This window comes from Salmo trutta, chromosome 1 (genome assembly GCF_901001165.1).
Source record: "Salmo trutta chromosome 1, fSalTru1.1, whole genome shotgun sequence".
NCBI classification, from domain to species: Eukaryota; Metazoa; Chordata; class Actinopteri; order Salmoniformes; family Salmonidae; genus Salmo; species Salmo trutta.
The window spans coordinates 75,676,252-75,701,364 of record NC_042957.1 but is presented as its reverse complement, the minus strand read 5'-3'; the positions used below and the strand labels follow the sequence as shown (position 1 = coordinate 75,701,364).

The window sequence follows — 25,113 nt, the reverse complement described above, 5'->3', positions numbered from 1 at the left end:
CAGTTAGGATCGCCACTTTATTTTAAGAATGTGAAATGCCAGAATAATAGTAGAGGGAATGATTTATTTTAGCTTTTATTTCTTTCATCACATTCCCAGTGGGTCAGAAGTTTACATGCGCTCAATTAGTATTTGGTAGCATTGCCTTTAAATTGTTTAACTTGGGTCAAACGTTTTGGGTAGCCTTCCACAAGCTTCCCACAATAACTTGGGTGAATTTTGGCCCATTCCTCCTGACAGAGCTGGTGTAACTGAGTCAGGTTTGTAGGCCTCCTTGCTCGCATACGCTTTTTCAGTTCTGCCCACAAATGTTCTATAGGATTGAGGTCAGGGCTTTGTGATGGCCATTCCAATATCTTGACTTTGTTGTCCTTAAGCCATTTTGCCACAACTTTGGAAGTATGCTTGGGGTCATTGTCCATTTGGAAGACCCATTTGCAACCAAGCTTTAACTTCCTGACTGATGTCTTGAGATGTTGCTTCAATATATCCACATAATTTTCCTACCTCATGATGCCATCTATTTAATGAAGTGCACCAGTCCCTCCTGCAGCAAAGCACCCCACAACATGATGCTGCCACCCCCGTGCTTCACGGTTGGAATGGTGTTCTTCGGCTTGCAAGCGTCCCCCTTTTTCCTCCAAACATAACGATGGTCATTATGGCCAAACAGTTCTATTTTGTTTCATCAGACATTTCTCCAAAAAGTATGATCTTTGTCCCCATGTGCAGTTGCAAACCATAGTCTGGCTTTTTTTATGGCGGTTTTGGAGCAGTGGCTTCGTTCTTGCTGAGCGGCCATTCAGTTATGTCAATATAGGACTCATTTTACTGTGAATATAGATACTTTTGTGCCTGTTTCCTCCAGCATCTTCACAAGGGCCTTTGCTGTTGTTCTGGAATTGATTTGCACTTTTCGCACCAAAGTACGTTCGTCTCTAGGAGACAGAACGCGTCTCCTTCCTGAGCGGGATGACGGCTGCGTGGTCTCATGGTGTTTATACTTGCGTACTATTGTTTGTACAGATGAACGAGGTACCCTCAGGCGTTTGGAAATTGCTCCCAAGGATGAAACAGACTTGTGTAGGTCTACAGTTTTCTTTCTGAGGTCTTGGCTGATTTCTTTTGATTTTCCCATGATGTCAAGCAAAGAGGCACAGAGTTTGAAGGTAAGCCTTGAAATACATCTACAGGTACACCTCCAATTGACTCAAATGATGTCAATTAGACTTTCAGAAGCTTCTAAAGCCACGACATCTTTTTCTGGAATTCTCCAAGTTGTTTAAAAAGGCACAGTCAGCTTAGTGTATGTAAACTTCTGACCCACTGGAATTGTGATACAGTGAATTATAAGTGAAATAATCTGTCTGCAAACAATTGCTGGAAAAATTACTTGTGTCATGCACAAAGTAGATTTCCTAACTGACTTGCCAAAACAATAGTTTGTTAACAAGAAATTTGTGGAGTGGTTGAAAAACGAGTTTTATAACTTCTTAGGATAGGTGTCCCGTTAACAAGACGTCTGAAGGTGAAATGTGTACTTAAATCAGAGCAAGATTTCAGAATGTATCATCCAAAGTGTCCCAGAGATAACATGAAGTGTTGTTTTGTTAGATAAAATCCTTTTTCATATCCTAAAAAGGTCCATATAGCATGCACGATCGATTTTGTATTTCCACTCGTTCAATTTGCAAAGAAAGGAATCTGTGAAAATCTAACCCTAAGTGTTGTTTCAACCGGTCAAATCACATTTGTATGCATTCCTCAGAGATCCTAGAATGTACCCAGACTTCACTATATCATTAGGGGTGTAGTATATCCTATAGGACACCATATTTGGTCAGAGAGCGACGCCTTCATGGCACGGCGATGACGCTGCCAGTCTTCATTTGATCGACTATCTTTGTCAAATAAGCACCAATCGGGGTCAAACAAAGCTATCTAGATAGCCAATGAGCTAACCTTATGGGAGTATCCGGAAACCCTGTGACTGTCGCAAAATGTAGGTGCTGACCTTTTGCGACAGCATGCAATTTCCTTTTGGACAAAAATTAAGTTCTGAAAACTGGTTGTTTTGCAAATGTTGAACTTATAATATGGCTACTAACACTGGAAAAGCTAAATCAAAGTCCAAGTATACAGATTTGACGATATTCTTGCAGAAAAATGTAATATGAATGCAAATGTCTCCTTCACGATTTGCACAAATGTACCTGGGTGACTTCACTCTAAATGTCATGTAGAACGCTCATACTTCAAGTTATCCGTCTGAAACTTTGCACATACACTGCTGCCATCTTGTGGACACCATCAGAATTACAACCAGAGTGATGGCTCGAACTGGGACCTTTCTCTTGCATTTCAAAGATGGTGGTAGAAAAAAAATGGTCGTTTTTTTCTTTTTATCTTCTTCTTTCAGATCTATTGTGTTATATTCTCCTACATTCAATTCACATCTCCGCAAACTTCAAATGGTTTCCTTTGGAATGGTACCAAGAATATGCATATCCTTGCTTCAGGGCCTGAGCTACAGACAGTTAGGTATGTCATTTAGGCGAAAATTGAAAAAAAGGGGGCTATCCCAAATAAGTTTTATTAATGACTCCAACCTACGTGTATGTAAACTTCCGACTTCAATTGTACCAGTTTTATTACATTATTAATCTAAAAGTTATTACATTACTTAATTACTTTAAACAATGCCATATACAGTCATGGACAAAAGTTGAGAATGACAGAAATATTAATTTCCACAAAGTTTGCTGCTTCAGTGTCTTCAGATATTTTTGTCATATGTTACTATGGAATAGTGAAGTATAATTACAAGCATTTCACAAGTGTCAAAGGCTTTTATTGACAATTACATGAAGTTGATGCAAAGAGTCAATATTTGCAGTGTTGACCCTTCTTTTTCAAGACCTCTGCAATCCGCCCTGGCATCCTGTCAATTAACTTCTGGGCCACATCCTGACTGATGGCAGCCCATTCTTGCATAATTAATGCTTGGAGTTAGTCAGAATTTATGGGTTTTTGGTTGTCCACCCACCTCTTGAGGATTGACCACAAGTTCTCAATGGGATTAAGGTCTGGGGAGTTTCCTGGCCATGGACCAAAATATCAATGTTTTATTCCCCAAGCCACTTAGTTTTCACTTTTGCCTTATGGCAAGGTGCTCCATCATGCTAGAAAAGGCATTGTTCGTCACCAAACTCTTCTTGGATGGCTGGTAGAAGTTGCTCTCGGGGGATGTGTTGGTACCATTCTTTATTCATGGCTGTGTTCTAGGGCAAAATAGTGAGTGAACCCACTCCCTTGGCTGAGAAGCAACCCCACACATGAATGGTCTCAGGATGCTTTACTGTTGGCATGACACAGGACTGATGGTAGCGCTCACCTTGTCTTCTCCGGACACGCTTTTTTCTGGATGCCCCAAACAATCAGAAAGGGGATTCATCAGAGAAAATGACTTTACCCCAGTCCTCAGCAGTCCAATCCCTGTACCTTTTGCAGAATATCAGTCTGTCCCTGATGTTTTTCCTGGAGAGAAGTGGCTTCTTTGCTGACCTTCTTGACACCAGGCCATCCTCCAAAAGTCTTCGCCTCACTGTGCATGCAGATGCACTCACACCTGCCTGCTTCCATTCCTGAGCAAGCTCTGTACTGGTGGTGCCCCAATCCCGCAGCTGAATCAACTTTAGGAGATGGTCCTGGCGCATCTTGGGCGCCCTGAAGCCTTCTTCACAACAATTGAACCGCTCTCCTTGAAGTTCTTGATGATCTGATAAATGGTTGATTTAGGTGCAATCTTACTGGCAGCAATATCCTTGCCTGTGAAGCCCTTTTTTTGCAAAGTAATGATGACGGCACGTGTTTCCTTGCAGGTAACCATGATTGACAGAGGACGAACAATGATTCCAAGCACCACCCTCCTTTTGAAGCTTCCAGTCTATTATTGGAACTCAATCAGCATGACAGAGTGATCTCCAGCCTTGTCCTCATTAACACTCACACCTGTGTTAACGAGATAATCACTGACATGATGTCAGCTGGTCCTTTTGTGGCAGGGCTGAAATGCAGTGGAAATGTTTTTTGGGGGATTCAGTTCATTTGCATGGCAAATAGGGACTTTACAATTAATTGCAATTCATTTGATCACTCTTCATAACATTCTGGAGTATATGCAAATTGCCATCATACAAACTGAGGCAGCAGACTTTGAAAATAAATATTTGTGTCATTCTCAAAACTTTTGGCCACGACTGTAGAGCCCACTGAGGAGGTCTTCTACTTTCTGAAACATCACGTTGGATCGGATGGCATCAGAAAAGGTCAGTTCAAGGCGGTGTGCCATACAGTGGATGCCGATGATGTAGGCCCTGTCCCCCTTCAGCTGGCTGACCACACCATTCTTGGCTCCGGTCATCACAGCAGCTCAATCTGTTCCCAGAGCGACCAACTTGCTCCCCCACTCATCACACACTCCCTCCATGATGGCGTTACTTATGTGTGCGCGTCTGCCTTCTCCACTGACTCGACTCGATCTTGCCCTTGTGACAGAATCTGACATAAACTAACTCCTCTTTCACAGAAACATCTGTGGAGCCATCTGACATGGAGAGAAAGTGTTTTTCAGAGTCTCTCTAACCTCTGCAATATGGTGCATAAACTCTTTGGCCTGCTTATCATTTCTATATGTTGAGCCCACAGCGATTCCTTTTTTCTCATCCAAAGCGCAAAAATAAGAACATCAGATTAATTCAATAATAATTAAAAATACAATCATATTATCCAATATAGCTGTCAGTTGATTGTGCTAAATTAGCCTTCTAGCCTTTGTTTACTTTAGGATCAACACTATAAGGCAGGTAAAGTCAATTGTGTCACAATGCTTCAAAATGTAAACAGCATCTGGAGACGAACATTAAAATAGAATGTTACAGAGCCATAGGAAAGCATGGAGATCCATATCATCATCATCAGTAGGCCTATAATTTTGTTATTTATACACTATTTTAAGGTGAACCAAAGCTTATCAAGAGCTGAGAAATAACCTTCAATACCGGACCACGTCTGCTAAATAGACTTGAAAAAACTAGCTACAAAAGTACTAGTCTAGCTACAAGAGTAACAACATTTTCACTTCCTCGCACATCCATTCGAAGTCAGAAAGTGGTCTCACCTTCTTGCCAATGGCATGTACAGTCCTAAACAGCATCTTCATCTTCGTGCTGGTCTGCTCTGACATTGCCATTAGTACCGTTACAGAGGGTGTCAAGAGGAGAGGCTCTGATTGAGCCCGGGACACAGACACGCAATGTGACACTTGCTGTGTTCATGGTCACGAATGTTCTCCAGCTTCATCATTTTATTTCCGATAACAAATTAGTTGTTTCTGCTTTTATCCTCAGCATACTGGTGACACACAGAACAATTCATCACCACAGCCTCCGCATCTTACTGTAGCCAGCTTCTTGAAACGCCTTTATCTCCAAACCTCCATTTCTCACAAAACTTTCTGTGATTCGTCCTCCTTTTCGTCGGTGGGTTTTCGTTTCAAAAGGTTGGCTCACTCCAGGTAAATGTCGCCACATAATAGCTATTTATTGAACAGTAGCTAGCAGCAAACCCGTGGCAAGTGAGCGATGTCGAGTAGCTGATGTACCGTGCGGTAAACAGTGCCACGAAACTAGGAGCACTAGAGACGGTCTGTGGTAGGCTGGCAAACATGAGTAATTTGAGCCATCATGCCAGATTTTATTACATTACTATTTTGGTACAAACATTTACCCGCCAGTGTGGCGGATAACCTAAGATTTACTCACCAAATGAAAAATCTACCCGCATTTGGCGCTTGAAGGATGTTCATTTCAGAACCTGCCGCCATCTACCTACGGTTTCTGGTTGGGGTAGGTTTTAAAAGTCACAGTTGGTACAACATCTCCGATGCAGTTCCTTATAAACTCACTCACCGAATCAGCGTATAAGTCAATATTATTCTCTGAGGCTTCCTGGAACATGTCCCAGTCCAAGCGATCAAAACAATCTTGAAGCGTGGATTGCGCTTGGTCAGACCAGCGTTGAATAGTCCTCGTCAGGAGGTACATCCTGTTTGAGTTTCTGCCTATAGGAAGGCAGGAGCAAAATGGAGTCGTGGTCAGATTTTCCGAACGGAGGGCAGGGGAGGGCCTTGTATGCATCGCGGAAGTTAGAGTAGCAGTGGTCCAGTGTATTGCCCTCACGAGTGCTACAATCAATATGCTGATAGAATTTAGGTAGCCTTGTTCTCAAATTTGCTTTGTTAATTAAAATATCCAGCTACAATAAATGCAGCCTTAGGATATATGGTTTCCAGTTTGCATAGAGTCCATTGAAGTTTGAGGGCCGTCGTGGTATCGGCTTGAGGGGGGATATACACGGCAGTGACAATAACAGACGAGAATTATCTTGGGAGATAATACGGTTGGCATTTGATTGTAAGGAATTCTATGTCAGGTGAACAGGAGGACTTGAGTTCTTATATGTTGTTACGATTACACCATGAGTCGTTAATCATGAAACAAACAACACACCCTTCATCTTCCCGGAGATATGTTTATTTCTGTCAGCGTGACGCATAAAGAATCCCGGTGGCTGTACGGACTCCAACAACATATCCCGAGAGAGCCATGTTTCCGTGAAACCGAGTATGTTACAGTCCCTGATGTCTCTCTGGAAAGCAACCCTTGCCCTAATTTCGTCTACCTTGTTATCTAGAGACTGGACATTAGTGAGTAATATACTCGGAAGTTGTGGGTGGTGTGCACGCCTCCGAATTCTGACCAGAAGGCCACTCCGTCTACCACTTCTGCGGCGACGTCGTTTTGGGTCGGCCTCTGGAATCAGATCGAATGCCCTGGGTGGTGGTGCGAACAAAGGATCCGCATCGGGAAAGTTGTATTCCGGGCGTTAATGTTGGTAAGTTGACGTCACTCTGATATCCAATAGTTCTTCCCGGCTGGACTAGAAGCGAGGCGACCCTTTCTGTTGGCGCCATTTTGCTCACACAAGAAAACTATAACATTAAAGTGATATCTTGTTTATAATATAATGGATTGAATTTATTGGTCAATTGAATATACACCAATTGTTGAAACATTATTCTACATAATGAGATTTAATAACAGTATCATGAGTATATGAAACACGATACAATTTAACATCCCCCCCCACACACACACACACACACACACACACACACAGGTTCACTATGACATTTTCTATAACATTTATCCATTTAGATCCCAATGTGTGATATTACATAGACACAGGGGAGACCTGATCCTAGATCAGAGCTGCATATTATGCTGCACAGAGGTTGCCATGGTGATCAGACTAAGTCAACTGTTTAACAATGGGAGATGGATATGACTATTCACTAAATGTTTTCTATTGAACCTTTATTTATGGATCTGGAACCGGTGTCGGATAGGAGGGAGACGAAATATGGCACATTTTTGCTTTCTGGTGTTTTTTAATTTGCCCTAAATGAGTAAAGCTCTTTCCACATAGACAGACATAGGGTTTCTCTCTAGTGTGTGTTCGCTGGTGTGAATTCAGGGTCCCTGACTCAGCAAAGCTCTTTCCACACTGATCACAACTATACGGTTTCTCTCCAGTGTGTGTTCGCTGGTGTATAGTTAGGGTGGAAGCTCGAGCAAAGTCCTTTCCACAGAGACAGACATAAGTTCTCTCTCCAGTGTGTATGAGCTGGTGTTTATTCAAGGTGGAAACCACAGCAAAGCTCTTCCCACACAGATTACAGATATAAGGCTTCTCTCCAGTGTGTATGCGCTGGTGTATAATCAGGGTGGAAGCTACAGCAAAGCTCTTCCCACACTGATCACAGCTATAAGGCTTCTCTCCAGTATGTACACGCTGGTGTATGGTTAGGGCTCCTGCACTAGCAAAGTTTTTCCCACAATCAAGGCAGGGGTACGGCTTCTCCCCTTCATAAATTCTCAGATGATATTTAAAGGTGTTATATGCAGCAAAACTCTTCCCACACTGATCACAGCTATAAGGCTTTTCTCCTGTGTGTGTTCGCTGGTGTGTAGTCAGGTTGGAAGCTTGAGCAAACCTCTTCCCACATTGATCACAGCTGTAAGGCTTTTCTCCTGTGTGTGTTACCTGGTGTCTAGTTAGGTTGGAATCTTTAGCAAAACTCTTTCCACACTGATCACAGCTATAAGGCTTCTCTCCAGTGTGTGTTACCTGGTGTGTAGTCAGCTCTCCAGACCGAGCAAAGCTCTTCCCACACTGATCACAGCTATAAGGTTTCTCTCCAGTGTGTGTTCGCTGGTGTGTAGTCAGGTTGCCTGACTGATTGAATCTCTTTCCACACTGACCACAGCTATAAGGCTTCTCTCCAGTGTGTGTTAGCTGGTGTCTATTCAGGTGTCCTGCTAGAGCAAAACGCTTCCCACACTGATTACAGCTATAAGGCTTCTCTCCGGTGTGAATACGTAGGTGAATTATGAAGGACCTCCGTGTAGTGAAACTCTTCCCACAGTCAGAGCAGCTGTGGTGAGATTTCTTCCCTGTACGTCTGTGCTGGTGTTTGAGGTGTTCTGATTGGGAGAGACTCTTCCCTGTCTCGTCAGCAACATGTTGTTGTTGAAGCGCCCCAGATGATAAGTCTCTCCCACTGAGAGAACGATGGTTAGGAGTGTCCCCTGTGAAACAGACATTGAATAACTAGGTTTTGGAAATATGGGTCCATAAACAAACATCAACAATATAACATTATACACTCAGTGGACAGTGTTTTAGGTACAATACCCAGTTCATGAAAATAGGTCACTCCTACAGACAGTGTCACGCGGCTGTGGCTTGCTATATAAAGCAGGCAGACAGGCATTCAGTTCCTGTTTGATTGAACATTAGAATTGGCTAAATAAGTGACTGAGTGTGTGGTATGACCGTCGGTGCCAGGTGAGCCGGATCCAGTACCTCAGAAACGGCCGACCTCCTGGACTTTTCACGCACGACAGTCTAGAGTTGACCAAGAATGGTGCATCAAACAAAAAACATCCAGTCAGCGGCAGTCCTGTGGGTGAAAACAGCTCATTGACGAGAGAAGTCGCAGGAGAATGGCAAGAATCGTGCAAGCTAACAGGTGGCCACAAACAGACAAATAACGGCACAGTGTACCTGAACATTGTTGCTGACCAAACCCAATAGAGTATTTTTGGGATGAGATGGAACGGGCTGTTGGCAGCATGAACGAGCAGCTGTCCAATCTGCAGCAACTGCCTGTTGCCATTGCGTCAGCATGAACCAACAACATCCCTGTGGTACGTTTCCGACACCTTGTGGAATCCACGCTCCAGAGAATTCAGGTTGTTTTGGAGGCAAAGGGGGGCCCGATCCGGTACTAGATGGGTGTACCTAATAAACTGGCCAATGAGTATATATTGTTTAACAATCAATTAACAGAAGTTGCAGAAGCAGATTGTAGTCTAATCCACACACAACATTGTTCTTAATTGATGAAATGAAATCTCCATCTCCCTTCTCGTGTCCTCCTCTCACAGCAGATGCTCTTATCCAGAGAAAATTACAGGAGCAATTAGGGTTAAGTACCTTGCTCAAGGGCACATGGAAAGATTTTTCACCTAGTCGGCTTCTAACCAGCAACCTTACGATTAGTGGCCCAACGCTCTTAACCACTAACCTACCTGCTGCCCTCATCAATATACACTCAGTGGTCAGTTTATTAGGTAACCCCCCCTCCGTTCACGAAACTGGATCGACAATTTACTGTCTACTGAGTGTATACTGTTTATCAATCAATTAACAGAAGTTACAGAAACAGATTGTAGTCTCATCCACCCCCCATTGTTCTTACTTGATGAAATCAAATCTTCCTCCTCGTGTCCTTCTCTCACAGTTCCACTCTGCCCTGGTGTTTTCCTGCAGTCGACCAGCCTCACAGACACCCTCTTCAGACCCAGCAGTAAGGTGCTACCAGGAGAGTTGTGACCAGGGGACTCCAGCAGAGTGGAGGGGGATGGACTAGCTCTGTCCTGGAGACCACAGGAAGTATTGTACATAGAATATTTGACCAAACATTTGATACATTTAGTCTAAATCTCTGATTGGTGCATCCTTATAATACCTCCTTTCTCCTGAAGTGTGTAATCGTTCATTACTTTATACAAATGTACATATTTTTTCAAATCACTTTGCCACATTTTTCAAACGGAAGTGGTTTATATATTTTTTTTACTCTTAGTACAAATGCCAAAACTGATAACACGTGTAATGCCCCATTTTATGTTCAGAACTTTGATTGAGCATTCATTGGAGTTGAACACATCTTTCACCAGAGTTAAGAGATTATAGAATGAGGAGCAGAACCTGAATGAGGACCTCCTCCCTCTCTTGATACGGGCCAAATGTCCTCTCCCTTTCCAACATGTGAAAGATGGTAACACCTGCTAAATCATGATTTGTTCAAATAACCTGTGATGAAAAACCTAAAACACCAGAACTACTGCTGCTCATTATCCTACTTTTGCAGCATGTTGAGAAAAATGTCAGTCTTACAGTTTCAGTATCCTTATAGAGCACATATGTAGAAGAAACCATCAGATATAGGGGTATTGTGGCATGTAGCAGAAGCCTACAGTAAAAAGGTATTGATGTAGCCTGATGCAATTTTGTCCCAATGCAACGTTGCTCAAGATCCACTTGTCTGTGATTTATTACTGTAACAGCATCCACATTTAAAATCAACATTCAGATAATGAGTGGAATAAACTGTAATTTACTACCCAAGTATTTCAGCAGTAGATTGTACACCACACCATCATTTCAAATGGTAGCACAGTGACCCACTTTGCCCTACTGTATAGAAGTACACTGGCTGAAGGGTGGTGTAGTATTTACAGCCAAATCCATAAACTATTTGGTTTTACATTCCAACCTAAATTAAATTCATGTCAATTTATATACAGTTGTTTTCAAACTGTACGCAAACTCGACACTATACAATTTTGGTTTCGCGGTTCAATTTTTAGCAGTTTCATTAAATTAAAGATAAAATGTATAGTTTACAAATGACAGGAAAATATTTTCAAAAGTAATTAATTGAAAATGGCCTAAGAAATTTGAAAGGTAATTGGATTGGTGGAGTCATGTGCTAGTGGGTGTATCCATCATATGTTTTATACCAGTCATTTCCTTTCAAATCAGTGAAGAGAATTGAATAAGTGAACACTTAGGGAGGACGGAAAGACAATTAGGGATTCCTTAACATATTATCTAGGCAGAAGTAGAGCAAGCGTGGGGTGCAACTGACCCCCCCCCAAAAATCAACACATGTAAGCCTACAAAAAACGAATAAAAACATTATGTAACACTATAAAACATTATGTGACACTATAAAACATTATGTGACACTATAAAACATTATGTAACACTATAAAACATTATGTGACACTATAAAACGTTATGTATCCACTATAAACATTATGTAACACTATAAAACACTATTTTAAAAAATGCACTACGCAGAAATTGCTCCCCCATTTCCTGGTTGCAAAATTGTTTATAGTTCGCCTAATTTCAGTTTATGTGACAAAACAAGCAAGTATAGTGTAGAGAATCATTGTAGCATCTAAACCACTGTCAATTATCTTTTCCATAACCCAAACTATTGTATTTTCAGCCGCTTAAAGGGGGTGTACAAAACCAAAAGTTAAACACAAATCTGTTTGTCACACATAATATGCACACATTAATTTCATCACACAGACAAGTAATTCCTGCTTTGAAATGCAATCAAGCATTTTAGTTTTAAAACAAAGTAACAAAGGGAGCTTTGAATAATTAGCCTAAACAATAAATAAAGCGCAATTCACTAACTCAAATAATCCATGCCCAAAATATTAAAACATGCTTTTGTGTAAATTATACTTATCCTGAGACAAAATGTAAATATAGTTGTAGAAAAAAAGTGGTTCCAAAATAATTTTAAAAGCAAATAGCTCTCGAGCACCACCTAAAATGGCATTTCTCATCCCACCTTCTTGATGACCAAATTGCACATCAAATATAACAGTTAAAATAAGTTTTAAATCTACTTTGTTTGGTATGAATTTGTTGATATGTCTCTTGTAATCGTTCAAAACAATTTGTTTAATCATCAACATATTTTAAAATGATATCCATTATGCACTGAAGTTGTGTCACACAACATGCATGCAGTCCTGTTACCGAAATCTGTTTAGCCTGGCAGAGGAAATTATATCATCAAGCCATTTGCTAACACCATGGTTAGACCAAAGGTAAGTCCTGTCTTTCATTTTTCCAATATTTTCACCCTTGATCAAGTGTCACTCTAACCAACACAACCCTGTTACTCATTATCAGATTAAGACTAATTCATTTCAAGGTTTTTATTTATATAACTAAGTTTGTCCTTGACAGTAACGCTACATTCCACAGATAGCTTTTTCTCAGGAATAGATGCTAACATTAGCATTGATTTACAACCGTTACTTGAATTATAATAACAGGGTTTCAAGTAACAGTGTTGCACTACACTAACAGGGTTGTATCTCCTTCAGTTCACTCAGAAGGGACAATCTATTATCTATAGTAAAATCAACACTAGAACCGTGATTTGCCACATCATTCAGAGTTCAGGCACACCATTGAGCGCTGCTGAAAAGCAGAGGCGCTATCGTTCCAGACGTGATGCTGATTAACAGAAGAGACAGCAGTACTTAGAAAAATAGAAGTGTAGGGAAGACGTAGAAACGGGGAAGAAGAAAAGGCAAAAATACCGCAGTGTTAGAGAGCAGGGTGCCCAGCGAAAAAAGTGGAGAGGCGCTCATGAGGAGTAATGCCAGGAAGAAGGTACTTGAAGGATTAAACACCCCCCAGTCAGCCCTGATCCTCCAATCAGCCCTGATCCTCCAGTCAGACCAGAATATCCAGTCAGCTCTCAACCAGAGACTTCAAGGTCAGAACAGAAGTTAAGGTTATCCGGAAGTCGCAGAGTGAGTAGTCGTGCTGTTCTTCGCTCCGCGGGTAATATTACATTTCCTTACATTACAACGGAACGATTTGATTAGTGTAATGTTGTCTGTGCATCAAGGATAAAGGTGTAGCTGAAGGTGTAGGTGTAGCTTTGAGAAACTAACTTTGAGAAACTAACAAGGTTAGCTAGCTAGCTAGCTAGCCAGCTGTATTCGTTCGTTCGCGCCGTTTTCCCAAACGGCGTCAACAACACAACACCACAGCCACTGCTAGCTAGCCAACTTTACCAACTAGCGGTACTGTAGAAACGAAATACATTACAACGGAAGGATTTGATTAGTGTAACGTTAGCTAGCTACATAGTTGTCTTTGTATCAAAGATAAAAGGTAAACGCAGCCACTGCTAGCTAGCCAACTCTACCAGCTACCAGTACTGTATCAGTTTTAGTCAATAAGATTTTTGCAACGGAAGCTTTCGAGTTGTGTAGTCCACTTGTGTAGCTAGCAAGACTGACTTTGTGTTAGCTAGCCAACGCTTAATTACTTCTGCGTTATGAAAGGAACTAGACACTGACACGATTGATCCATTGGTAGTTTGTTGTAACCAAGTATTGGTGCTAACCGTGTGTTATTGGATGCTAGCATGCTAGTTAGCTACGGCGTCATAAGACACGGCGCACTGGGTGGGTTTCACGGAAGAATACTGTACCAAGTTATCTAGCTGAATAAACTAAGTTTGAGCCTATTCCTGGAAACATTGAACCACTGTAGTTTACATCAATTATAATTTCTAAGTGGAAGTTGGAATAGTTATATTTGAGTGTTTCAGCGAATGGTTAGTGAGGGAGGCCCTGCTCTCTCGCTTCCCCAGTTGTTTAGTTAATTTTCATTCCAATCTCCTTTGCATTAGCGTAGCCTCTCCTGTAGCCTGTCAACTATGTGTCTGTCTATCCCTGTTCTCTCCTCTCTGCACAGGCCACACAAACGCTTCACACCGCATGGCCGCTGCCACTCTAACCTGGTGGTCCAAGCGCGCACGACCCATGTGGAGTTCCAGGTCTCCGGCAGCCTCTGGAACTGCCGGTCTGCGGCCAACAAGGCAGAGTTCATCTCAGCCTATGCTACCCTCCAGTCCCTCGACTTCTTGGTGCTGACGGAAACATGGATTACCACAGAAAACACTGCTACTACTACTGCTTTCTCCTCGTCTGACCACGTGTTCTCGCATACCCCGAGAGCATCTGGTCAGCGGGGTGGCGGGACTGGAATCCTCATCTCTCCCAAGTGGACATTCTCTCTTTCTCCCCTGACCCATCTGTCTATCTCCTCATTTGAATTCCATGCTGTCACAATCACTAGCCCATTGAAGCTTAACATCCTTATCATTTATCGCCCTCCAGGTTCCCTTGGAGAGTTCATCAATGAGCTTGACGCCTTGATAAGTTCCTTTCCTGAGGATGGCTCACCCCTCACAATTCTGGGTGACTTTAACCTCCCTACGTCTACCTTTGACTGATTTCTCTCTGCCTCCTCCTTTCCACTCCTCTCCTTTCCTCTTTTGGCCTCACCATCTCACCGTCCCCCCCCTACTCACAAGGCAGGCAATATGCTTGACCTCATCTTAACAAGATGCTGTTCTTCTACCAATCTCACTGCAACTCCCCTCCAAGTCTCCGACCACTACCTTGTATCCTTTTCCCTCTCGCTCTCCTCCAACACTACTCACTCTGCCCCTACTCAGATGGTATTGCGCCGTCGCAACCGTCGCTCTCTCTCTCCTGCTACTCTCTCCTCTTCCATCCTATCATCTCTTCCCTCTGCTCAATCCTTCTCCAACCAATCTCCTGATTCTGCCTCCTCAACCCTCCTCTCCTCCCTTTCTGCATTCTTTGACTCTCTATGTCCCCTAACCTCCCGGCCGGCTCGGTCCTCCCCTCCTGCTCCGTGGCTTGACGACTCATTGCGAGCTCACAGAACAGGGCTCCGGGCAGCCGAGCGGAAATGGAGGAAAACTAGCCTCCCTGCGGACCTGGCATCTTTTCACTCCCTCCTCTCCACATTTTCTTCCTTTGTTTCTGCTGCTAAAGCCACTTTCTACCACTCTAAATTCCAAGCATCTGCCTCTAACCCTAGGAAGCTCTTTACCACCTTCTCCTCCCTCCTGAATCCCCCCCCCCTCTGCGGACGACTTTGTCAACCATTTTGAAAAGAAGGTTGACGACATCCGATCCTCGTTTGTTAAGTCAAACGACACCGCTGGCCCTGCTCACATTGCCCTACCCTATGCTTTGACCTCTTTCTCCCCTCTCTCTCCAGATGAAATCTTGCGACTTGTGACGGCCGGCCGCCCAACAACCTGCCCGCTTGACCCTATCCCCTCCTCTCTTCTCCAGACCATTTCCGGAGACCTTCTCCCTTACCTCACCCCGCTCATCAACTCATCCTTGACCGCTGGCTACGTCCCTTCCGTCTTCAAGAGAGCGAGAGTTGCACCCCTTCTCAAAAAACCTACACTCGATCCCTCCGATGTCAACAACTACAGACCAGTATCCCTTCTTTCTTTCCTCTCCAAAACTCTTGAGCGTGCCGTCCTTGGCCAGCTCTCTTGCTATCTCTCTCAGAATGACTTTCTTGATCCAAATCAGTCAGGTTTCAAGACTGGTCATTCAACTGAGACTGCTCTTCTCTGTGTCACGGAGGCTCTCCGCACTGCTAAAGCTAACTCTCTCTCCGCTCACCCTTCTAGACCTATCTGCTGCCTTTGATACTGTGAACCATCAGATCCTCCTCTCCACCCTCGCAGAGTTGGGCATCTCCGGCGCGGCTCACTCTTGGATTGCGTCCTACCTGACAGGTCGCTCCTACCAGGTGGCATGGCGAGAATCTGTCTCGGCACCACGTGCTCTCACCACTGGTGTCCCCCAGGGCTCAGTTCTAGGCCCTCTCCTATTCCCGCTATACACCAAGTCACTTGGCTCTGTCATATCCTCACATGGTCTCTCCTATCATTGCTACGCAGACGACACACAATTCATCTTCTCCTTTCCCCCTTCTGATAACCAGGTGGCGAATCGCATCTCTGCATGTCTGGCAGACATATCAGTGTGGATGACGGATCACCACCTCAAGCTGAACCTCGGCAAGACGGAGCTGCTCTTCCTCCCGGATAGGACTGCACGTTCCATGATCTCGCCATCACGGTTGACAACTCCCTTGTGTCCTCCTCCCAGAGTGCTAAGAGCCTTGGCGTGACCCAGGACAACACCTGTCATTCTCCGCTAACATCAAGGCGGTGACCCGATCCTGTAGGTTCATGCTCTACAACATTCGCAGAGTACGACCCTGCCTCACACAGGAAGCGGCGCAGGTCCTAATCCAGGCACTTGTCATCTCCCGTCTAGATTACTGCAACTCGCTGTTGGCGGGGCTCCCTGCCTGTGCCATCAAACCCCTACAACTCATCCAGAACGCCGCAGCCCGTCTGGTGTTCAACCTTCCCAAGTTCTCTCACGTCACCCCGCTCCTCCGCACACTCCACTGGCTTCCAGTTGAAGATCGCATCTGCTACAAGACCATGGTGCTTGCCTACGGAGCTGTGAGGGGAATGGCACCTCTGTACCTTCAGGCTCTGATCAGTCCCTACACCCAAAGAAGGGCACTGCGTTCATCCACCTCTGGCCTGCTTGCCTCCCTACCTCTGCGGAAGCACAGTTCCCGCTCAGCCCAGTCAAAACTGTTCGCTGCTCTGGCACCCCAATGGTGGAACAAGCTCCCTCACGACGCCAGGACAGCGGAGTCAATCACCACCTTCCGGAGACACCTGAAACCCCACCTCTTTAACCTGTTTAGGATAGGGGGCAGTATTTTCACTGCCGGATAAAAAAACGTACCAGATTTAATCTGGTTATTACTCCTGCCCAGAAACTAGAATATGCATATAATTGTTTGATTTGGATAGAAAACACCCTAAAGTTTCTAAAACTGTTTGAATGGTGTCTGAGTATAACAGAACTCATATGGCAGGCCAAAACCTGAGAAGATTGCATACAGGAAGTGCCCTCTCTGACCATTTCTTAGCCTTCTATAGCCTCTTTATGGAAAATGGAGGATCTCTGCTGTAACGTGACATTTTCTAAGGCTCCCATAGGCTCTCAGAAGGCGCCAGAACGGGGAATGATGACTCTGCAGTCCCTGGCTGAAAAACAGTAGCGCATTTGGATAGTGGTCGATCTGAGAACAATGAAACGGGTGCACGTGAAGAGTCCATTTGACATTTTCAGTCTTTGAACGAAAACGACGTCTCCCGGTCGGAATATTATCGCTATTTTTCGAGAGAAATCGCATAAAAATTGACTTTTAACAGCGTTTGACATGCTTCGGAGTACGGTAATGGAATATTTTGAATTTTTTTGTCACGATATGGGCCGGCGCGTAACCCTTCGGTTAGTGTCTTGAACGCAAGAACAAAACGCCGCTATTTGGATATAACTATGGATTATTTGGAACAAAAACAACATTGGTGTGGAAGTAGAAGTCCTGGGAGTGCATTCTGATGAAGAACAGCAAAGGTAATCCAATTTTTCTTATAGTAAATCTGAGTTTGGTGAGTGCCAAACTTGGTGGGTGTCAAAATAGCTAGCCTGTGATGGCCGGGCTATCTACTCAGAATATTGCAAAATGTGCTTTCACCGAAAAGCTATTTTAAAATCGGACACCTCGATTGCATAAAGGAGTTCTGTATCTATAATTCTTAAAATAAATGTTATGTTTTTTGTGAACGTTTATCGTGAGTAATTTAGTAAATTCACCGGAAGTGTTCGGTGGGAATGCTAGTTCTGAACGTCACATGCTAATGTAAAAAGCTGGTTTTTGATATAAATATGAACTTGATTGAACAAAACATGCATGTATTGTATAACATAATGTCCTAGGAGTGTCATCTGATGAAGATCATCAAAGGTTAGTGCTGCATTTAGCTGTGGTTTTGTTTTTTGTGACATTATATGCTAGCTTGAAAAATGGGTGTGTGATTATTTCTGGCTGGGTACTCTCCTGACATAATCTAATATTTTGCTTTCGTTGTAAAGCCTTTTTGAAATCGGACAATGTGGTTAGATAAAGGAGAGTCTTGTCTTTAAAATGGTGTGAAATAGTCATATGTTTGAAAAATGGAAGTTTTTGGATTTGAGGAATTTGTCATTCGCGCCACGCCCTATCATTGGATATTGGAGCGGTGTTCCGCTAGCGGAACATCTAGATGTAAGAGGGAATACCTTGGATAGGATTAAGTAATCCTAATCCTTCAAGATTTGCTGAGAATTAATTCCATGGCATTATTTTATAGTATGAAGAAAACTATTGAACATAGCTGTATAAAATAGGATATTTTCTTCAAGTGATTTGAAGGAGTGCACACATGCGGCTATTCTGTGTTGAGCGCTTTTAATAACAAAGAAACAGGTAATCGTATACGCTTAAGTAAAGAAAAGGAACTATCTGCACAATGAACAGTGAAATAGGCATCACTTTTACTGGATAGGTATAATATGTAATAATTAACCTCTACGGGCTAGGGGGCAGCATTGAGAATTTTGGAAAAAAATATGTGCCCATTTTTAACTGCCTCCTACACCAACTCAGAAGCTAGAATATGCATATTATTGTTCAGGTTTGGATAGAAAACACCCTGAAGTTTCTAAAACTGTTTGAATGGTGTCTGTGAGTATAACAAAACTCCTATGGCAGGCAAAAACCTGAGAAGGTTTCATGCAGGAAGTACCCTGTCTGACAAGGTGTTGTTCTTGCTTCTGTTTATTGAAGAGTCAGGATCTTAGCTGTAACGTGACAATTCCTAGGGCTCCAATAGGCTCTCAGAACCCGGGAAAAACCTGAACGATGACGAGGCAGCCTCAGGCTGAAACGCATTATCTCCTTTTCCAAGTGTCGCATCAGGGGACAACAGAATTAGGCGCGTGCGCGATTCGCCCCCGTGGAGTATTTTCATTCGGCTGTTTAGCTAATTGCAGATTCCCGGTCGGAATATTATCACTTTTCTACGAGATAAATTGCATAAAAATTGATTTTAAACAGCGGTTGACATGCTTCGAAGTACGGTAATGGAATATTTAGAATTTTTTTGTCACATTCTGCACCATGCGCACGACCGTGATTTAGCATTTTGATAGTGTCTAGAACGCACGAACAAAACGCCGCTGTTTGGATATAACGATGGATTATTTGGGACCAAACCTACATTTGTTATTGAAGTAGAAGTCCTGGGAGTGCATTCTGACGAAGAACAGGAAAGGTAAGACCATTTTTCTTATAGGAAATATGATTTTGATGAAGGCTAAACTTGCCGGGTGTCTAAATAGCTAGCCCGTGATGGCTGGGCTATGTACTTAGAATATTGCAAAATGTGCTTCATCCGAAAAGCTATTTTAAAATCGGACGTATCGAGTGCATAGAGGAGTAATGTATCTATAATTCTTAAAATAATTATGCTTTTAGTGAACGTTTAACCTGAGTAATTTAGCAAATTGTTAGTAAATTCCCCGGAAGTTTGCGGGGGGTATGCTTTTTCTGAACGTCACATGCTAATGTAAAAAGCTGGTTTTTGATATAAATATGAACTTGATTGAACAGACATACATGTATTGTATAACATAATGTCCTAGGTGTGTCATCTGATGAAGATCATAAAAGGTTAGTGCTGCATTTAGCTGTGGTTTAGGTTTTTGTGACTATATGCTAGCTTGAAAAATGGGTGTGTGATTATTTCTGGCTGGGTACTCTGCTGACATTATCTAATGTTTTGCTTTCGTTGTAAAGCCTTTTTGAAATCGGACAGTGTGGTTAGATTAACGAGAGTCTTATCTTTAAATAGCTGTAAAATAGTCATATGTTTGAGAAATTGAAGTAATAGCATTTCAAACGTAGGTGGGACGAATTCGTCACGCCGGTCCCATAGAGGTTAAGGGTAACACTTTATAATAACCATCCTTAGTAAGTCATTTATATCTATTAATTACTGGGTAACGACCCTCAAATAAGTTGCTACTGTGAAATCAATAATGAAAGTATCTATATGGTTACAGTTAATGGCTGGCGCTGTCTATTTTGCTGCAGGTGAAATGGTTAAGTAACAATATATTTATGGTTTATGTGTTTCTTTTAGGCAACATGATTTTGGGAGAAGAAAAAGGAGCGCTACCAAAGCAAAATTAAACAGGGAGCTGCAGAAACTACAAGATCAGTTGAGTAAAGTCGAACAGCGAGCAGAAAAATACAGAAAGCAGCTCCAACGATCGAAAAAGGACCACACATCTCCAAGATCCAAAGTCAACAAGTTGGTTCGGCAAATCTCGGGCACATCCCTAAGGAGAACCCTGTTGTTTCATACAGCAGTAGCTGAGGAAGTACGTAACAAGTACACACATTCAAAGAGAGAGAGTGACAGACAAGTCATTGCAGGAATAGTTACCAGCAAAATCCTGAAGTACAGGTTGCAGAGATTGGCAGAGGTTTTGGGATTTTCAAGGAGAAGGTAGACACAACTGGCAAATTAAAATGTCTACGGGTACCAGAGGAAGAAGCACAAGGGGATTGCTGCCACGCTGAGATCAACGGTGAGATGATTATTTTTACGTGACGATGTCAGCGGGATCACAACTGGAAAAAAAAGAAAACGGTGACAAAAAAAAGAAAATGCAGAAAAGATTACTGGTGGATTCAATGAAGACCCTCCATTTGAAGTTCCTAGATGAGCATACCAACCTCCATCTATCATACTCACTGTTCTGCACACTTCCCCTCCTACTGGGTTGTGCATCCAACATTGGCAGATCGTGACACATGCATGTGCAAACAACATGAGGCTTTATTTTGCCTAAAAGCTTCACCTGATGCACATCATCTACACATCCAATTTGGAGAGCCTGACACATGCCATCACGTGGGATACCACAAGCAAGCAATGTATGTATGGGGAATGTGAGCAATAATACCTATACACTCAAAAGCCACTACAGAGCCACTGATCACATCTCCTACCTTCAGTGGGCCACTATGGACAAAGAGCACAAAGATCTCTTGGAAAAAATTATTTGAATGCCCCGCAAGAAGAGCTGGTGGTAACAACATTTTGCTCCAGAAGTTCAGGCACCAGCTCTATAACATCATACAGCAATATGCTTTCTCACGGGCGCTGAACCTCCTTGCAAATGAATGTGCAGTCCATATTGACTTCTCTGAGAACTATGGCTGCAAGTACAGCACTCAAGCACAAGCTGTCCATTTTGGTGCATCACACCAATGGGCCACTTTGCAGACTGGGGTTTACTATGTGTGTGTGTGGGGGGGGGGGCATCTGCCCCTACCTCCTGCACTGTATCGGCATCCAGACTGAAGTGACCACCTGCCATATGGCAACACCTGGAGCCCATCCTGAAGGAAATCCGAGAGAGATGCCCGGATGTTTTTTTGCACGACGGTCCCTACACACAGTACAAGCAGAGTGGCAATTTTTACCTCTTTTGTACTGACATTTTCATGAAGGGGTTTACAAGAGGAACCTGGAACTACTTTGAAGCTAGTCAGGGCAAAGGTGCCCCAGATGGTGTGGGTGGCACATTGAAGAGCAGGGCCAACAGGCTTGTCAGCCAAAGAGTTGATATCCCCACAGCATTGTCCCTGTACCAAGCTCTGAGTGAGGGACAATCAAAGGTGAAATTGTTTTACATTCAGGAGCAAACTGTGGAGGATGGAGTGAAAGAAATGCCAGCTGACCTTCCAGCCATATTGTCCACAATGAGGCTCCACCAGGTGGTCACACCTGGGAAAATTCTCTACCGTGATGTCAGCTGCATATGTTCTGCAACAGAGAATCTGGAGTGATTGCCAAAAAACAAAGTGCTCCAGCTTTAATCCCACAGATGACCACACAGAAGACCCCATACACAGCACACCAGAAGAAGCACACCAAGTTAACCTCTATGGGCAAGCGTCCCACCTACTCAACAGCCAGTGTAATCCCGTGGCGCGATATTCAAATACCTTAGAAATGCTATTACTTCAATTTCTCAAACATATGACTATTTTACACCATTTTAAAGACAAGACTCTCGTTAATCTAACCACACTGTCCGATTTCAAAAAGGCTTTACAACGAAAGCAAAACATTAGATTATGTCAGCAGAGTACCCAGCCAGAAATAATCAGACACCCATTTTTCAAGCTAGCATATAATGTCACATAAACCCAAACCACAGCTAAATGCAGCACTAACCTTTGATGATCTTCATCAGATGACAATCCTAGGACATTATGTTATACAATACATGCATGTTTTGTTCAATCAAGTTCATATTTATATCAAAAACCAGCTTTTTACATTAGCATGTGACGTTCAGAACTAGCATTCCCACCGAACACTTCCGGTGAATTTACTAAATTACTCACGATAAACGTTCACAAAAAACACAACAATTATTTTAAGAATTATAGATACAGAACTCCTTTATGCAATCGAGGTTTCCGATTTTAAAATAGCTTTTCGGTGAAAGCACATTTTGCAATATTCTGAGTGGATAGCCCGGCCATCACAGGCTAGCTATTTTGACACCCACCAAGTTTGACCCTCACCAAACTCCGATTTACTATTAGAAAAGTTTGATTACCTTTCCTGTTCTTCGTCAGAATGCACTCCCAGGACTTCTACTTCAATAACAAATGTTGGTTTGGTTCAAAATAATCCATAGTTATATCCAACTAGCGGCGTTACAAAGAGAGAGAAAGTAAACATGGAGTCGACTCGTGCACGCGCCTCAGTCTCATAGTACTCTGACCGACCACTATCCAAACGCGCTAATGTTTTTCAGCCAGGGCCTGCAAAGCCACCATTCAGCTTGTTGCCGCCTTCTGAGAGCCCATGGGAGCCGTAGGAAGTGTCACGTAACAGCAGAGATCCCCTGTTTTGGATAGAGATGATCAAGAAGGCCAAGAAATGGTCAGACAGGGTACTTCCTGTACAGAATCTTCTCAGGTTTTGGCCTGCCAAATGAGTTCTGTTTTACTCACAGACACCATTCAAACAGTTTTAGAAACTTGAGTGTTTTCTATCCAAAGCTAATAATTATATGCATATTCTAGTTTCTGGGCAGGAGTAATAATCAGATTAAATCGGGTACGTTTTTTAAAGACGGGCAAACACAAGCTAAAAGCACTAACTGGTAGCCTAGCAACAAGAATCACCTATTTTCAACTGTCCTTTTTTATTTGGGCGCCAAAAATGTGTGTAAACGGTGTGTGTGGTCTAACTGACATCAGGATAAACAAAGTGAGAAGGTGTTCAGAAAATACCTCAGAGGTTAACCAAAGCCTCTCAATGGCCAATACATAGCATCAGCAATCCAGGGTTTATATACATCACTGGTGTTGCCGATGCCTAATTATTTCTCCCTGGTTCTGACTTGACCTGCTGGTTGCGCATTGCTTGTATCAATCTGTGTGTGGGATATGCTATTAGGCTACTTGGCTGAAATTACCACCATGCTGTTTTGTCCTGCTGTTCAAATCGAACGCATGGTTATTGAAAGGTCAAAGATGAAGACCTAGACATGTTATACACCACAGTAGGCGTATTGTTCATATAAGTCAAACAAACTTACCCGATCCATAGTGGAAGCTACTATATTCTTTCTTCAACGTTTCTTCAAATAAAAAAAACTTGACAGTAAATGTGTACGCTGCAGTTAATTTCTGTCACAGCGTTCAAACAAATAAAAGCTAGATCACACCTCCTTAATTAACAAAACTCGATTTAAATTGGGACAAATAAAAAGTCTCACGTAGACTAATATTACATCGGGAAAGATCCAACAAAAGCCTGTGGATTTTTATTTGGCTTAAAAACGCAATAGAGGACGGTAACAAAGCACTTCCTGTTGATGCTTTTCGGCTTCTTCTGTGGTGTTTAAGTTGTACCGCCACCTACTATACATAGTCAAACACTTTTCTACAGGTGGGTGATGCGGTTTAGGGATTCATTTATTGCTAGAAAATAACTGTTTGTATTGTCTCAAAATAGTATGTTAAATTAATGTTAAAAAATGTAGGTTGTTTTTGCTATAATCAATATATCATTAATCTATTTTAACTTTCAATTATTTGAATCAGGTTGTTGGCGTCATCCTCAATGATTGTAACTGCATTATGTCCACGTGTGGTTGTGTAGTAGAGTGATGTTGTTCCCTTAGATTATGCACCAAGTTGCACGCAAGGACAGTTCAAGTAGGCCAGGTCGAAGAGGGGATGTTAATAAGTTAATAACAATAATTCAATGCGTTTTCTTTATTTAATTACAGCAGCATAGTTAATGTTATTTTTCGGTGTACAAACATTTTTTGATATCTATATTGTAAATACACCTAATTGTAAAAGTTTGTATATTTTGGTTTGGTCCATCGCGGGTTATCCGTACTTACGGACCCTTTTATCGTTCTCTTTTGCCGGACCTTCAGCTAGCAAGGTGCCCGAGAGCTGTGACTGCACCGAGGGCTAACCTATTGTGTGTTGTCTCTTCGTGTGCAGGACCAATAAACATGATTCAACCATCATAATTCCAGTTGTGGCAGTGTCCTGATTAAAAGTACACAACGCAGAACGAACCACGCTACAGTTGCATCGTTTTAACATTTGCAAATAAAATCGAATTAAAATCACAACAATTCTAAGGTATTTATAGAAACAACAACTTGCAGTCTATGGCTGGTTTGGTTTGCTGGAAAGTGGCAGGCTGAATTTGAGATTAGTGAAATCCCTTGCTATTGTCTTTCAAATTAGATCATGGCTAGATGGCGCGAGTTGGGCCTTTTTGCCTCTTCCTCTCTGACAACGTTCTCTTCTAGAGAGAGTCCGTTATTGGCTGAGGCCCAGTAAGAGTAGCCTCGTAAATAACAGACCGATTACCAATACCCAATCCGTGCAGTGAACCAGTAAAGCCCGATTTATGTTCAATCAGACTTCTGCAGTGGCCATACACAATGGCGATTTCAGCATGTAAATCTTGGTGGGGCAAACCCCAAACAT

The 25,113-nt window shown here is 42.7% G+C and overlaps 1 protein-coding gene across 1 annotated transcript; it reads right to left on the bottom strand.

Annotated features, from left to right (window-relative positions):
• Window positions 1-7,079: 7,079 nt before the first annotated feature.
• LOC115207917 (zinc finger protein OZF-like) lies at window positions 7,080-24,100 on the bottom strand. The gene is made up of 3 exons (XM_029775496.1): window positions 23,694-24,100; window positions 9,887-10,064; window positions 7,080-8,711 (listed from the first exon to the last, which is right to left on the bottom strand). Exons 1-3 carry the CDS (start codon window positions 23,700-23,702, stop codon window positions 7,441-7,443), a joined length of 1,458 nt encoding a protein of 485 aa, XP_029631356.1. The 5' UTR covers window positions 23,703-24,100; the 3' UTR covers window positions 7,080-7,440.
• Between the last annotated feature and the right edge of the window lie 1,013 nt (window positions 24,101-25,113).